This window comes from Lathamus discolor, chromosome 7 (assembly GCF_037157495.1).
Source record: "Lathamus discolor isolate bLatDis1 chromosome 7, bLatDis1.hap1, whole genome shotgun sequence".
NCBI lineage: Eukaryota > Metazoa > Chordata > Aves > Psittaciformes > Psittacidae > Lathamus > Lathamus discolor.
Genome location: NC_088890.1, coordinates 8,864,595 through 8,880,995, shown reverse-complemented (window position 1 = coordinate 8,880,995; position 16,401 = coordinate 8,864,595). Strand labels below are relative to the sequence as shown.

Genomic DNA, 16,401 nt, shown 5'->3' with positions numbered 1-16,401 from the left:
GGTCTGCAGCACTGAAAAGGAGAAGTCAAGGATGAAGACCTATCTCCTGGGACACAAAGGTCTTCTGTGAGGCACCAGGAGCACTTAGTTTAAAGTCTGTGAAACTCAGTACCAGGGAATCAATTGCCATAATCTGTCTAGAGGACAGGACCAAAGTTGAACTCCAAGGTATAGAGGAAGTGTTTCTCAGTGGTCACTCCTTTTCAGCATGACCCCCCTGAACCAGGGATACTGCCTTAGGAATGCCTCTGATATAGTGGGAACCACGTTGCTTGATGTTCCACAGGTATTGAATTTGAAGGACGTATCAAAGTTTTACATACCAGTTTAATGGATTGCTCTTTTTGAAAATGCTGTTGTTTTATGGTGATACTGACTGGTACTTAACACCCAGTTAGGATGCAACACAGTTAGAAATCCAGTTCCAGGTACATGGAAGACTTGTTTCCTCTGAATGAGGGGTTCCAGGGCCAGAATGGACAGTTCATCCACAGTTCCTGCTTATTCACAAATGCTGACTTTAAAATAATGTCATCTGTTCTACAGGTTGATGCTGCCATCTACTGGAAATAACTGCTTATTTTTGGAACTGATTACATTCAAATATTTTAAGATTTTAAATGTATTCATTATAATTTTTTTAATACAAGTAGAAAGGTTCAGACTTTCATCTGATGATCAGAGATTTGTTAGAAAAAAGTACGAGGTGAATTTCTGCTACTCATGCATGGCTTTACAGAACCAAGTTGAGACTACGCCCCCTGTTTGTCTCTCTTTTTACTGTAACAGGCATTTTTACTACCAGCACAGGCTTCTTTCTATCACAGGTTTTTGCTGTGGCTGGTAAATGGTACTAAAGCTCTTTCCAAGTGTGTAAATTAAGTTTTGTCTCTGAATTTTCTGAAGGTACCTCTCTCTGTACGGTCTATGAAGAAAGCTTAATGACATAGTTCTCCTATTTTTGATCTCCTGGCACCAAGAGTTTAGTCAGCACTAAGCATTTGAAGAAATGAGATGTGTTTTGCATCACTGGCATAATTTCTGGAAAGTAAAATAGAAATTTCTAGTTATTCAATTAAACTGTAACAATATGCTTAGACTAGTATTTTGCTTTTCTAAATCTGATTTCATGAAAGAATACTGAGGTAACATCTGGAGCAAGCACCCAAGTTTTCTCCTTCAGCATGGAGCCTTATGCACTCCACTCTTATGTCTTTTATTTTGTGGCTATTAATCTTATGTCAGTCTCTACTACTAACATCTTAAATATCATCTGATTTCAGAATCAAAGGGATCTGCAGTTGCCTTGTAGTTGGGAGGGAAACCACTTAGTGCAAGCCCAGCGAGTCGTGGTTGAATGCTTGGCAAATACCAGAAACCACAGAAACCAGAAACCAGAAAAGCAGTAAGGTGACAGATTATATAACTTGTAATTTTTGTGATGGTCTCTCCGAGGCTTGTGTTAATTAATGCCTACACTAATTTTGTGTAACTGCAAACAAGTATCTTTTTAAAGCAAGTGGTGAGGAAAACCTCTTTGCATGCTGTCTGGTAAATAAGCAAGACTTTGTACCTTTTTTGGATTTGTTATGATACACACTTCTATGGGGTTTTCTTGTTATTGAGCGCGTCTAAATACGCTGTAAACATATGCTTTAGAGTATCTTTTGGTGTTTACTGTAAAAGTGGTAGTAAGCATACTTCTCAGAGCTACAGAGTCATTTTCGTAGACAGCAGTTTCCCACAATTACCCTTTTTGAAGCTGTTTCTTTAGTGCTTGTAGAACTTACTGGAATGGCTCTATAGTTGATGCATACAACATAGATCTGTTCCAGAATTACTGGAATATGGTGAAGATACGCAGTTTAGACTCAGTGTTTCTTCATATTCATTGTCCGTAGACAGGTCTTCATCTAATGTGAACAGCAGAGTTACGATAATTCAAACAAGCAAGAAAATAAATGTTCTCTCTGTGTGTATATACATATGTACATGGTAAAAATATGTTTTCTTAAAAAAGAAGTCATATATACTTACTATCTCTATATGCAACAACTTAATGGCTACTGGAAAATCTCTTTTTTTTTTGAAAAATTCTTTCACCTTGCCCAAAGCATTTTTCAGTGATTCTCACAGAATGAGAATAGATGATCTGGTTGCAAGCACTTACATTAAATATATGAACCCCTTCTGAAATTTCTTTTAGCTAACTTTAAAGCACAAGCTAAAGAAATCCTAGAGTGTCCCCAAAGCCTTTTTTCCTGCACTCAACTTCCACTGCTAGACAGTTTTCCTAACATTTAACCTAAATCTCCTTTGATACAACTTAAACCTCACTCCAGTCATCAAGGACATGGAAAATATTTCCTCCTCTGTAATGGCATTTTCCATATTTGATAACTGCTGTTATTTATCTTCTCCCTTGTGGACGGAACACCACCCTTCTTCCCATCTTTCAAATAATGGTTTAGATGGACATAGCACAAGAGAATCATTAGATGTTTTCAGAAGTTACAGCAGAGAAGCATATGTGTAAAATGAGAGTGAGTATACCAACCTCACTCACTAGGGTATTCTTGCTCATTTGTGAATGCAGGCAAGCCAGATAGAATCAAATCCAAATAACCCATTCAGCAGTTACACATTGAAGACATACACAGCCTGGATGTGATTTTAGCAGCTTTACCAAATGAAACTTAATAAAACAGGTTGGTATCTTTGGAGATGCACAACGGATCAACACAGACATAAATAACACTAGAGTGGTATTCTGGTATTTCCCTTTTTTTTTTTTTCCCCTTGTAGGTGGAAATTCCATTTGAATGAGGTAAAGAAGAGCAAAATTACTGTGATAGTATGTTGGCTCATTTGTAATATTCTCTTTAGCACTACTGAATCCTCACAGAGGCAGAACATCAAGTTCTCAGGGAGACAATCTTAAATGTACCCATAGGTTAAACACAGCATTTGTGGGTTTTATTACCTCTGGATAATGTTTCTGCAATTAGATAAATGTTTGGTGTTATGTTTCTGTAATTTATGCAAATTGTAGTTACAGATACTAATTACCCTGTTAAAACTTGGCGGCTCCCCAGGGACTTCTAAGGAGAAACTAATAATTATTAGCTTATCTTCTTTTAACACCCTGGAGGCTACTATTAGCACCACACCATTTGTTGGTTGGTAAGTTACTTATGTCTCCTGACTTGCAGGTAACCTAAAAAGTGATCAATAAAAGGGCTAGGTGAAAATATTTGTTCCTTGCATAGGTAAAACTTTGCATTTAAGCTTGGTAGCTGCTTTCAAGATGCCAGTATAAATGGCTGCAGCTATCAGGGTTTAAGATAATTGGTAAAAGTAATCAAATACGCATTTGTTCAACAGCGCTAGTATTCTTTTAACAAGGAAAACAAAACTTTCAATGTTTTGTGAGTTACTTCTAGAACCAGACGTGGAATTCTCATTTCCTAGGCACTGCAAAAATGGGTTATTTTCAGCAGGCACTTTAGTTCATTCCTCAGAGTTGCCAGTGAATGGTCTTTGCTTTGGCTCTCACATATTCACACCCTTCTTTTACCAGAAGTTGCAAGCTTTGCAGCAGGGGTGGCAGAGGTAAGTGTTAAAGTTGTGTTTTGATACTGGCCTCCAATACAGGTGTAGGATGGACCACAAAATGCAGAAACACCTTGAAGTACTACAGAGGAATCCAACAAAGCTGGATACCTAACAAAGGTGCGATGAAATCTCATTATTTATTGTTTTGAAATGTCAGTTACTGGCATAATATTTGAAGCCTTGTTTTTTCCTTAAAAGCTGATTTACGCAAGGACCACAAGGATTAAATGCACGCACACTATTCTTTTAATTACAGAATATAAACCAGACAACATTGATCTTGTGAGATAAGTAATTTAAGTTAGTGCTTGTGTCACGTGTTTTGCTGTGTCGTGCTTGGGTCCATAAATACAATCTTATGTTTTCTTTGCAAGTAAACAAAACTTGTAACAGCTTCACCTTATTACTCAGCTCTTGCACTGGAAAAAACCCCATGTTGCATGGAACTGTCCCAGTTTCCTTAACAAATCTGCTGGAAAAACAATTCCTGATGTAGCTTCAATAGCACCAAATCCGTTTATGGCATTTGGTTTCACTCCATTTGAAAAATAGTACTCTTTGGTATATGAGCAATGGATGGTGTGGCCTTCAGTTGATCTGTAATTGTTTCTCTTACTGCTGAGACATTGAAGTTTTTTTTTTTTTGAAGGTCAGTTTGTTACTTGCACATTCTGGTTTTTTATGTTGAAGCTTGCTTGCAGTTTGTAGATTCACAAAGCATGGAATACAAGAAGCTATTGTCACTGAAGTAGCCTGGCTATTGAACCTGTCTTTTGTCATGATCCAACATGCATTTGATTAAACGTGTAAAAGAGGATTAAATTCAACGAAGTTACACAACTAAAAAGTCATTCCAATAACACATATTTCCTTTGCTTTTTCTGTCCTCAAGTGTAACAAATCTTGTATTTTAACAGTTTTAGTAACAACTGTCTCTCATACTTGTGTATATTTTCATTAGAATTACTCTTTCCAGTGAAGATGTTAGTGCAAAGGCATTACTCTACAGACAGTTTGTCAGTGTTTGTATGCCCCCAGTGCAGAGGAAGCTGTTGGGCGGGGAAGGTTCTTTAGTGTTGTTCTAATTAATCATGACACTAACCCAGCTTCCGTTGCAGTATACGACAACTTCTGCCTGTCCTTCATGGTTAATAATTTCTTCTTATTCTTCAAAGGGGAAATTTTCCATGTTGTCCAATGTGCTGGAAAAGCCTTCACGTTGGGGACACAGAAGCAGGCACTGGCGCTGGCAGCACAGCGCGGTTCTTGTTCCGGGGCCCTGTGGCGGTAACCCCGTGCGTGCTGGGCTGCTGTCCGGGCAGAAGGCGAAGGTCCCTGCGCACTGCGCTGGGCCAGGCACTTCATGGCGCGGCCGCCGTGCCGCCTGCGAAGTGCAGGCTGAAGCGTGGGGCGTTATCCCAGTGACGCTCCCTGTCCGCCCTCCGCAGGGCACTGCCCGCGCACCGGTCCCACCGCAACCACCGAGGGACGCCGCGACCGGCCACGCCGAGACCTCGCTTCGGGCCTCTCCAGAGCCGAAGGAGAGCGCAGCCGCTGGTAGGAGGGAAGCGGGAAACAAGCAGGCGGGCTCCTCCGCCCCATGCAAGCAGACGGGCGGCGGATGGCCGCGGGGCGGAGGAACCTTCTCGAGCTCCGCCGGGGCCGGCCCAGCCGGCGGCGGGCTGCACGGGCCCTCTGAGCGCGGCTCCGCGCCCGCCCGCGCACCCATCGCGACACCGGCCGCGCGGCTCCCGCCGTACCGCGAGCGGATTGGCTGAGGCGGACCGCTCCGGCCCCGCCCCTGCCCGCGTGCGCTGCCGCCATGTTATCGTTCGGGGAGGGGGTGTCGCGGTTGCCATAAAGCGAGCGGACGGAGGGGGAGCAGTAGCGGCTGCGGGCGGTGCATGGGCGCGGGGCAGGGAGAGCTCGCTGGCGCCCGAAGAGGAGACGCGGGCTGTCGTTCCCGCTTCTCGGAGATAGGAGCGAATGGCGGATGCCGTGATGCTTCATAGTGACGAGATGGAGCCGGAGCACCATCAGCGCACCGAGAAGACCAGCGCGGGCCTCGTCGGGGTGGAGAGTCCTAGAGCTGCCGAGCACGGCACACAAAATGGCGGACGCTGTGAGAGCAGTAGCAGTGGGGAGGCGCTGCTGGTGGCTGCTGTTGCTGCGGAGGACAAGGTCCCCCCAAACCCCAGCATCACTACTAGGAGCAGCCAGCGCAGGAGCAGCATCTCAACGGCAAATGAACAACAGCAACAGCCGCTCAGCAGTCAGCTGGGGGGGCCTCCCCCTCTCCCTAAGCTCCCAGAAGATCTGCATGTTAGGAGGAACTTTCAGATTCCCAGGAAGAGCAGAGAAAAGAAAGGTTGTTCCCTTCCCTTTCCTTCCTTTCTCTCCCTCACTCCCCTCTTCATCTTATTCATTAGAGAGGCTCTTTATGCACCTCACACAACTGCATGCGAAATCCTGCGGGTGTGGAGGAGGCTGTGGCATGGTTCGGACTAGAGAGGCTGCTGGGGATGAGATTTTCAGTGTCAGAGGGGCTTTTACATTCTTTCCCTACCCCTCCTTCTTTTCCATATTTATTTTGCCACAAGCAGGAGAAAAAACCAAAAACTCATCTTGAATTTCAGACTGTTGCTTTAAAAGGATGGAGAAGCTTGACGTGATCTGGGTGGGCTTGAGTACTGATCCTGGCTGTGCTTCTGGAGAGGCAGTCACATGAGGCGAAGATGGTTCTCTGGGACATGGCCACACAGAGAAGATGATTCGTTTTTCTCTTCCCCCTGACCTCCTCTTTGCAGGAGAGGGGTGTAATCCTCTTTAGGGTAGACTGGCAAATACTGAGCACAATTGTCCTTCATCGATGATAACGCAGAAGACTTCTTATCTATGTGCCTGCCTTGGCAGGAAGGAAGTGAGCATCCCATGTTCACGTGCCTAGCCTTGGAAGCGTTCTTCTTCCACATGTCCAGGGTTTGTTTTGGGGTTTGTTTGGGTTTTTTCCCCCCCCCAAGTAACTCTTCCTCTGAAGTCTGTGGTGATTCTTGCATTTCATCAGACTCCCTTGGCTTCTGCTTATCTTCTATTAAGTAACACGAAGACATGTCTTCTTTTCTCCCTGAAAGTTAACCTCAGTGCTTGACCCTTTGCAACATAGGGTTAATAACTTAGTATGTATAAAAAAAAAAATCAAACCTGTTCTCATAGGGTTCTAGTTCTTCAGAGAAGAGTCTAACATCTAACTTCTTGAAATGTTTTCTTCTATAAGGAAGAGATGAAGGTAGGTTTATTTGATTATCCAGTCTTTCCCTTCTGTTTTTGGCAGTAATATTCTCATTTTCCTTCCATTTCTTTCCCATTGCCACCCCATGAAGGGGATCAAGTCTGGCACAGATTCAGTGTAAAAAGGACTGGGTTGATTTGAGGGGGGGAAAGAAAAAAGTCTTACTCATCTGACAGAATAATGTCTGGATAAAACATGGTGCCTCTTGTACGTCCATATGTCAGACCCAGGGGTGGTTACGTTTGAATACCTTTAAATATATCTCAGATATGCTTAGTACTTAACCACAGACTTTTGAAGTTCCTCTCTAGCATTTGGTTCCAGTGTGGATGGAAACCTGCAAAATACCTTTCTAGGTGATCTAATTCATCATTTGCCCATGCAGAACCGTCTCCTACAGTGTGTAACAAGTTTTTTAGACTATGCAGTTGAAACATCAGGCTTCTGTGGCATCTAGAAGGGGAAGCCATTCTTTCACTGCTTCTAAAATTCACTCACTAAAGTCAAGGTCACCTGACCTAATTCTGAAGGGCTTACTTTTTAGTGTACTTGTCTTTTATTCTTGGCTTTCAGCTTACAGAAAGCTGCTTTCGTATTTTAATCATACTGGTGACTTGGGGTTTCCAGAATTCTCAAAATAGACCTTTCTCCATTTAATCCATGGTGCTTTTGATCTTAGAGTTGCGTTTTATTGTTCGTATTACACCTTGTGATACCACAACGCAGAGTGCTGTGGGAGAGCGTGTCTGTCACAGGCAAGACTAGCATAGTGGGCTGCCACCACGATCTGTGAGGCCAGCCAGTTTCTCTATTGGCATTAGGGAAATGATGCAGTTAAATCAGTTTGGAACTAAGCTATAAGGTCAGTGGTGCATAGGTCATCTTAACATTGCACTGGCATACACTTAGAACATGCTTAGCATAAATGTTTGGGTACATCTTGTTAATCAGATTGCCACCTCTCAAAAGAGCTCTCTTGGCTACGTTCTGAATTCCAGCCTAAAACAATACATGTGCAAGCTTCTTCCATACTTCCTTGTTTTGGAGTTGTCCTTGTTCTGCTTTTTAAACCTCCATTTTGTTCCTGGACATAACCATCCTGAGATACACCTGCTGTTTTGATTGCGAAGACTGGTCTGTTGTGCGTAGGACATAAAATCTGTACAGGATGATTTTATTGGGTTTTTTTTGTTAGCCCCAAAATGTGTTCTGGAAACAAAAAAACCCCAAACCATGAAGTCCTAGAAACCAGGATTAAGTTGCTTATTTAGCCTTCCTGGAATTGACATGTCCACCTCTATCTGGAGACTGATGCAGGACTGAAAGTAGCAGAACCCTGCTGATGTGAAGAAATGCATCTGGAAGAAACATACTTCTTAAAACTAACTGTGATTGGTTGTCACGGAGAATCTGTCGTAAGGTGTGCATGAATTGGTTTTCCTACGTGGAACTGTCTTGCAAGTTTGTTTTCCCGGGACATACAGTTTAGTGCTGGTGTTACTCTCTCTTGAGTAGCTTATGTCTTCTTATTACCTTAGTACTTTGCCTGTTGTCATGGCCTCTTCTGATTCAGTTGTCACATCTTTTTCAGTTTCCAAGTCTGCCCGAAACTTCAGTGGTCGTGTTTAATAGGCTGAAGAAAATGAATTTTCAAGATAAACCACCGGAAGAGCATTTTTTAACTTGCTGAACTATATGAATGGGCCTTGTACCAAAAGACAATTCCAGAACACATGCTCAAGTAACAAACAACGATTCATTCAGTTGCTTGTTGATTAATAGTGGACATTTATTTCCATAATCTGCCAAGTTAACTTGACTTCTGTTTCTTAGGCTAAGTCAGGGAAAAAGGTCTTGCTTTTATCCATGAAAGTCTTAGAAATACTTGCTTGGAGGTCTAGGTTGTCCCTTCTTAATAATATTTGATGGTTCATTTTTCGTATCTTCGGTAGAGAGGTGTTTCTGCTGCTTGATACTTCTACATGGGGATTTCATTAAGCAATCCTTGATAACCGCTGAGACCTCTTTCAAGCAAAAGGCATCTTGGGGTGAAAAAAATCATAAAAATAACCATGTTATGATCTGTTAACACCATACATTTTTGGTGTCAGTCTTAAAAAATGAAGACTTAAAATGGTGCTTCTCAATGAAGTTTTTGTAGCAGGCACACTTGTTTGTCAAGAGTGCTAGCATTCTGTCAGAATAGGTAGTTTTCTTAAGTTCAAGAAGAATGTCTCTGATGCTTTCTTCACATTTTGACTTACAAGAACCACCCAAAACCCCAAACCAACCGAACGTTCTAGCTCCAAACTGTTTTCTCATGTTGAAGCATTAGACAGCTGTGAAAGAGAAATCTAAAGCCTGTAGGGAATGAACGTACATCTGACCATCATGCAGTCTAATGTCTGTCCCTTGACTCCGTGCTATATTGCCTAAAATAAGTTTTCACCTAATAGTACTCATATGTGTTACAATACACTGAGTAGAAACTGAACAAAACCAATATTCTTTTGCTTATTTTTACTTAAAACAAGCCAGCAAACCCCATAATAATTGACTTGCATGTGGTATAAGGATACTGCAAGTTAGTCCCTGCATAAAACACTTTAATTTACACAGGTCAGTAAAGGTGCAGCATACCAACATCAGGTTTGTATAGTGAGCCTGAGAAATATCTATGTGCATACTACCATCTTTGATGTAGGACTGGAGACAAGCTTAATCTCATCATCTGCTTGTGGACGTAAGGCTTGGTGACTGCTATGGAAGGTCTAGTTCAGTGCTTACTACTAGGTGAGGTATGAGCTCTTTTATAGTGACTGTTAACCTCCTGGAAAATAGCTGCTCCTCAATACCAGTGCTTTTCAATGACAAATTGAAAATTATTGCTGTGCTACTTAACTCATTGGCTAATGTTTCAGGTTTTATTAGGAACCTGAAGACTGTAGTGCCTCAAGTTCTGGAACAACTGGGAAGTGGATTTGGGAGCATATGAGTGTGTGTGAGGAATCATGCATCGAGAAGGAAAAAAAGTTTATACCATGCACCCTGACAGATTTGTTGACTGCCGTATGTGCTAGTTGATCTGAAATTCAAAGCTAAATAACTTTTGTTCTAGTTTAATGGTTACAGTGCTGTCCTTTAGTCACTTATGTAGTTATTTCATGCTCCATCCAGTATTTGGCAACTCAGAGAAACAATGCAATAGACGCAAAATTAGCAGGCTGCCCTGGAGAAGAAATTCCTAGTGGGTGCTGTCTAGTTTTCAAACAGAGTGTGGATTGTCTGCTAGTACTGTGTATGAAAAGGTGGCAGGCAAACAACTGGTTTTGGTGATAAAATTTGATGTTTGTAAGGGATCTTGAGAACATAAGTAGTGTGTTTCTTTCTGTGAGGATTACACATTCAACAAACCTTGCTCATGCTTTTTCCGAGACAATGGATGGCATCAGATCATGAACCCAGTCACTCTTAATTTATGCATGAAGTAAACTGAGGCAAGATTGTAGGTATAGTTGCTGTTTCTGTTCACTTTGTATTGCTTGGACAGTGTGCATTCAAAGGAACAGAAATACCATTACTGTGACGTTTTTGGATTGTTAAGCATTTTCTTATCAAAAGGCGAATGTAGAATCTTGTTCTTCCACTGATGTGACCATTTAGGAGGAATCAGCCTTATTTTAACGCTCTGTATGTTCTTAGATTAAAAAATTGGAGTCTCAAAAGTGACTTTTATGCCCGTGTACTTCAAAATATATCAGTTTTGATCTGTGTTCGCTAGAGCATAGCAACAGACCTTCTGCTGCCTTCAGTAGTCTCTCTGGTGAACTTCGAGGATATAAATTTGGTGAAGAACCAAGAAAATATATTATCGAATAATAAGTAACAATAGCAGTAAAACGTATTTCTTAGTCCTCTGCTAAGAAACTGAAAAAAAACCAAGCAACAATCTTTAAAAAATCTCTAATTTGCTGTATTCAGTAATTTAGAGGATTAAGGAGAGCTCTTCCATAAATCTCTTGAGAGATAGTTTTATACTAGATTCTCCATAGCTTGCTATTCTTGGCAAGGCTGTCTTGGCTCTCTTGCCAGAACTTTCTGCAAAGCAGGAAATGTTTAAACACAAATGGGAACATAATTGAGAATATTTGAATGAATGGCAGGGTCCTAATCAATGCAATAATGTGCCTTTTCCTAGATTTGTGTCTGGGAAGTAGGAAACACATTGTGTATAGTTTGTGGTCACTCTTTCTAGCTGGTCCTGTAGCCTTTGTCCTCGCCTGGGTTGAAGATGAAAGAAATAGGGTGTGTTTGGCTGAGCATGTGTTTCTGCGGGGAAGGGATGAGGTACAGGAATCACCAATACGAAAATGGGAAATTTGAACATGCAGCTGGCATCGGTACCCTGCTGCCTTCACTGGTCCTTTCAGAGACAAGAGGAACAGGCAATATGTGAAACTCTTGCACCACAACAGTGGGGTTGTTTGGTAACACCTTGTCAGAAGGAATAAAGAGGTGTGTGGGGATGGGAGGTGCTTTTCCAGTGTGTGTAGATCTATAGTAGGTTTGTTTTATATTTTATTGGTGTTTCTCTCTTCAGTACAAATGCATTCAATATTAGTAATACAAAGTTGAGAATTTAATTTTCTTCCAATTATCTTTCCTCCCATATTGCTGTCAGCCTTTCAAGAATGAAGGCGTTGTTACTGAAAAGGATGTTATATAAGAATGATTTCTTAATCACTTCCATTAACTTGCACTCTTCAAAAAATGACTTATTCATTGTTGCTGGTGTTGGACATCATTGCTTTACTTTGGTTTGTGCATGGGGTATTACATTATAAACTCTGTGTGTAAATGCAGCTTTTACTAGATAAACCAGGTCAGTTTTCATTCAGAACACTTGGTTTATATTGAGGCTAATGCAGTAAATATTTCTTGCAAATGAGGAGAAGATTACTGTCTGAATCTACTACCATCTAAGTTAATGAAATTGGAGATGTAATTAATTTGCTTTTTGAGTAATGGTAGATTGTTTTTTGGGGGTGGTACTACTGTAGTTTACTCCTAACTCTTGTAACTTCTAGTGTTTTCAGGTGATGGTGATTTGGGGGTTTATTCTGGTAGAGAAAAAAGGGCAAAAGCAGTCTCAGAAATACCTGCTAGGAATGCTGACTGTCTGAAGTTTGCAAATGCCACAACAATACTGTGCTTCTTGTGAGTATTTTGGAAGTTACTCTGAGGATAAGAACACTTGCCATACTGAACTAGTTCAGTTTCCTGGGAAGTATTCTCTTCTTAGGCACTATTCTCAGAACTTGCGCTCAGATTCTCTGCTGGCCTACTCTCAGGTTGCTCTTCTGATCAGTTTGTCACCTTCAGCACCCAAATACAACTGAAGAAGCTTGGGGAGATGAGCACTTTGCTGTGCAAACTTTTATGCAGAGGTTTGCCTGGAAGGTGTATCTGTACAACAGTAAATGAAAGGCTGTCCTTCTAAAGCAGTTCTCGTTAAAGGATAAGATGATAAAGCATGAACACAGGCAGTGTGTTTTTAGTACCAGGAGCTTATTGGACTTCTTCAGACAGTGTTGAATTTATTCATATTTAGCCTTATTATGATAAGCAAACAAACAAAAAGCCCCTTAAGGGCTCTTAAGAGAGGCAGAGCTATGAATTTGTTAAAGTTTTTATATAGACCAATTTGTAGCTCTTAATTAAAAGGGCTAATTAGTTTAATTAAAGTTGTAGAAGTTTAATTACAGTGTTTTGCAATACATATCAGATGTTTTCAAAGGGTAAACTCAGACTTGAGGTGCTTCCCTTCTAAGCTGCTGAGAACCAGCTGTTCAAGAGTATGAGTAACAACTTCTAAGGAAATGTGGTTTGTTTTCTGTTATTTTTTTGAAGCTGCTGTAATTCCAGGCAACTTCAAGTTAAACTTTCTACCCTGAATTCCATCTTTCTCAAATACTGTATTCTAAATTGAAGCATTAACCATTTGTCTTCTTCTCTTTTATAGCACTCTTCCAGCCAGTAGCTGTAGGATCTCGAGAATTTGAGGATGTTGTGAAGATTCTGCATTCATCTTACTTGGAACCAAGTTCAGTGTCCAATTTTAGTTACAAGAGAGCCAGCTTAGTTCACAGTGAACTGTTGGAAAAGGAAGTGAGTATGTTTATGGCTTCTTTTTATGAATAAGGTACAAGTCCAATGAAATTTAATGTCCTTTCTGAGTCCAGCGGCAAAGACCTAGATATTATTTTGTACTCCTGTGCTTCATAATTGCAAACTGACATCCTCAAAAATGTAAACAGCTATTTTTCAGGCAAATTTGCTACTGCATAGATACAGTATCTTGCCTGCTAGATACTCAAAAAAGACTAAAAAAAAATTGTATTTGGCATTGCTCATCTCTGTGCATTTTAAGTTTTCAAGCATTTTCTTATTTTTTATGTATTTTTAATAACCTGGAAAGATATTACAGTGCCTTGTCTTCAGACCTTTCAAGGCCTGATGCTCCCTGTGAAACTTAAGATGAAAATTGTTTCTGACACTAAGTTCACACAGTCTCTGTGATTACGTTGTTTTCCGAGAAGTACCACCTGAAAGAGAGTGATCACTTGAACTAGTAAGTTGAGCAGCTTGGTTGAAACACTTCTGCTGTACCTTATACGGTGTCTCTTAAATCCAAGCTGAGAAATAAGTTTTCAGTCCCAGTGCCAACAAGCTTCAGGTATGTTGTAATAGAATATGTAATTGGTTTGCTGTAATTATTATCTTGAAACTGTATGGTAAGCTCTGATGTGTGTTTGTTTTTCTTCATTACTGTAACGTAGTTACAGCTAAGGAGTATTGCAACTGATGAAAACCACCTGAGTAGCAGTGAAGTGCAACTGCAAAAGTACTTCCACAACCTGAAATACAATGATCTGTCTTCTAATAAGAGAAAAAGGCTTATTTCAAAGATGATAGGGAAGGCATTGAGCTGGATGCTTGTAGCTAGTTACGGTACAAAAATAACACTAAAACATTACTGCACAGGTTTGTTTGAGGAGTGTCTCTTCCTTAAACAAATCTCTGGGCAGATGAAGCCAATGACATTTTTTCCGTGGTGCAATGGGTTTGAAATAGAATTTTAACATAATATAGTCTCATTCAACTTAATCTTCTGATTATTTTTGTACACTTGGATCTGCTAACATAGATGGGGCCTTATCAACACTTGAATGTGACATTAAGTAATTTTTCTTATGTGTTAATAACTTTCTGTTTAATAGTACACAGAAAAACGCAGAGAGCTGAAATTTGATGGTCGCCCGGAAAAAGAACTTTCTGAAACCTATGCCTTTCTGATGGTTGATCGACCTCAGGTAAGGAAAAACTTCTGTCTAAAATTCCTTCTCTTGTTTTTCAGTTAGAAGTTTGGTTTTGTTTTTTGAATTGTATGTTTTTATTGACACAATCACTAAGTTATTTTTTGCAAAATTTGAAAGGTACGGTATTATATCACCTTTTAAGTCCTTTATTCTCTGCTATTAGAGGTGCTCCATGTGCATGTTTCTGTAAAGTATCTTTTCTGTTTTAGGCTCTGCTTCATAACTGAAAAGAGGTTTCTGGGTGGCATGTTGGTTTCTAGTGGTTTTGTGTTTATTTTTTAATTGAAAAAGAGTGTTGTGTGTTTTCATTGCAGTTAAGTTTTGGTGGTGTGGATTTTTGGGGGTTTTCTGATTGTTTTGGATTGGTTTATTTTTTTCTATGTCAAGAAGAGGTTACCTTAAGGAGAAGGTAACATGTAATACTAGAAAATGGACCTTACTCTTTCCGTTTCTTCTTTGATTATACATCTTTAATGGCAGTGATGGACAGGGAGTTTTTGTGGTTTTCCGGCTATTATAGAGCCAGGACTTCCTAAGTATTCAATCATTTGCCAGGTTTCCTTCTGCTTTGTGTATTAAAAACAAGTAATGTTCATGAAGTGTGTTTAAGGTATAGGGAGGCTGTTCTGAAGTTACAGGTGAAATCTGTGTAATTGCTTTATATTGAGCATTTGACTTCTATAGTTTAATAGTTTGTATTGCAGTTCAGTCTGGGTTTTGCTTCTGAGGCTTTTTGGGGCTTGATTTTGTTTTAGCTCAATCAAAATTGTGTAATTGTCGTTTCTCACTGTTCTGTTCATATTCTGGCTTTTTGGATAGACTTGCTTAAACAAAAATGTCTGTTCTCTTCAGATCCAAAGCATATGTGAAAAGGGGCTTCAGGTGGGCCACTCCAAAATAACAATTCTTGGCAGCCCTTCCATGGGTAACTATCTTTTGATTATATATGCTGGTATTGTTCAGTGTGAGTTGGCAGATAATGTGATGCAGTTGTGTAAGCTTTCAGTCCTTTTTCTATCACTTATTGCAGGAACATCACAGCTTAATTGTTCTTAGCAAAGTAGATTGACATCAGGACATTATTTCATAACTCTGGTTTTGACTAGTTTATTTAATTCATTTCCTGCAGGGAAGACATAATTCTCATTTTGGCTTAACTTGAACCAGTATATCATGTCTTCCCTGTACCGTAGGGAGGCCAAGGAACTAATGCAGTCTTAAGTCTGTGTGCCTCTGTATTTGTACATACGTATGTGCATGTATATGCATTCAGAAATACCTAATGGCAATTGCAGCTCAGGTTAGTATTGATGTAGATAGAACTAAAGTTTTTAGATCCTCAAGTCCAAGAAGAGCATAGATGAATTGGAGACCTGGAAGACTTACAGAGTGTTAAGAAGTTTGAAAGTGCAGGATGCAAAATTCCTTTTTTGCAAAGCTGTTAAAATAGAAAACCAAGGAATGATGTCATCCTTTTTAAAAGTAACATGATACAGAGGTGACAGTATGAATGTTGAAAGCAGGATAGATGGAAGGTGAGGAGAAGAAAGGTACATGAGCATTTTTTTTTTTTTTTTTTTTTTTTTTTTACTAGCTTAGCCAGTAAAGGTTCTGGAGCAATTTATCAAAGCAGTTAAATACAGGCTTGGAATTCGAGGAACATAAGCAAAATGGATGCTTTTCTGAGTAATTCAGTTCAGTTGCAGTTACTTGATCTGAGGTAGTCAGCTAGACGAACAGATTCAGTATGTGTCTGAGGCCTTAAAAAAATCTATGAAATCATGGTTGAAGTGTTGAAAAGCAAGAAATTATTTTACCTTTCCGTTTGAGTGTCAGTTTACGATTCCAAAACTCTTTTTGTCAACAGTGTAGGATGAAAGATTACTGAAGATGCCAGTGTTCTTGCCCTATTTCACTATCTTATCTTTGGTGCTTATCTCCACTTTGTGCAGTGGGGCATTGTACGGAACATTAGCTCTTTAAAAAAGCCCCACCTGAAAAGAGTATCTGTAAAGCCTTTGGGCAGGGCTCAGCCCCTTAGACACAGCACTAACAGCAATGTGGGTGTGCTCCTTTTAAACTGAGCTGGTGTCCATATTCTGCTGCAGTGTTTCATAC

At 40.3% G+C, this 16,401-nt stretch overlaps 1 protein-coding gene across 5 annotated transcripts in view; it reads left to right on the top strand.

Moving 5' to 3' along the window:
* Positions 1-5,482: 5,482 nt before the first annotated feature.
* The window catches only part of TASOR (transcription activation suppressor), a 34,308-nt gene continuing 23,389 nt past the window's right edge, over positions 5,483-16,401 (top strand). For all 5 annotated transcript variants that reach the window (XM_065687605.1, XM_065687604.1, XM_065687607.1 and 2 more), the window contains exons 1-4: positions 5,483-5,983; positions 12,927-13,072; positions 14,185-14,277; positions 15,136-15,208. In XM_065687605.1, the coding sequence (XP_065543677.1) occupies positions 5,602-5,983; positions 12,927-13,072; positions 14,185-14,277; positions 15,136-15,208 (694 nt within the window). In that variant the 5' untranslated portion in view covers positions 5,483-5,601. The remainder of the gene's footprint in view (positions 5,984-12,926; positions 13,073-14,184; positions 14,278-15,135; positions 15,209-16,401) is intronic.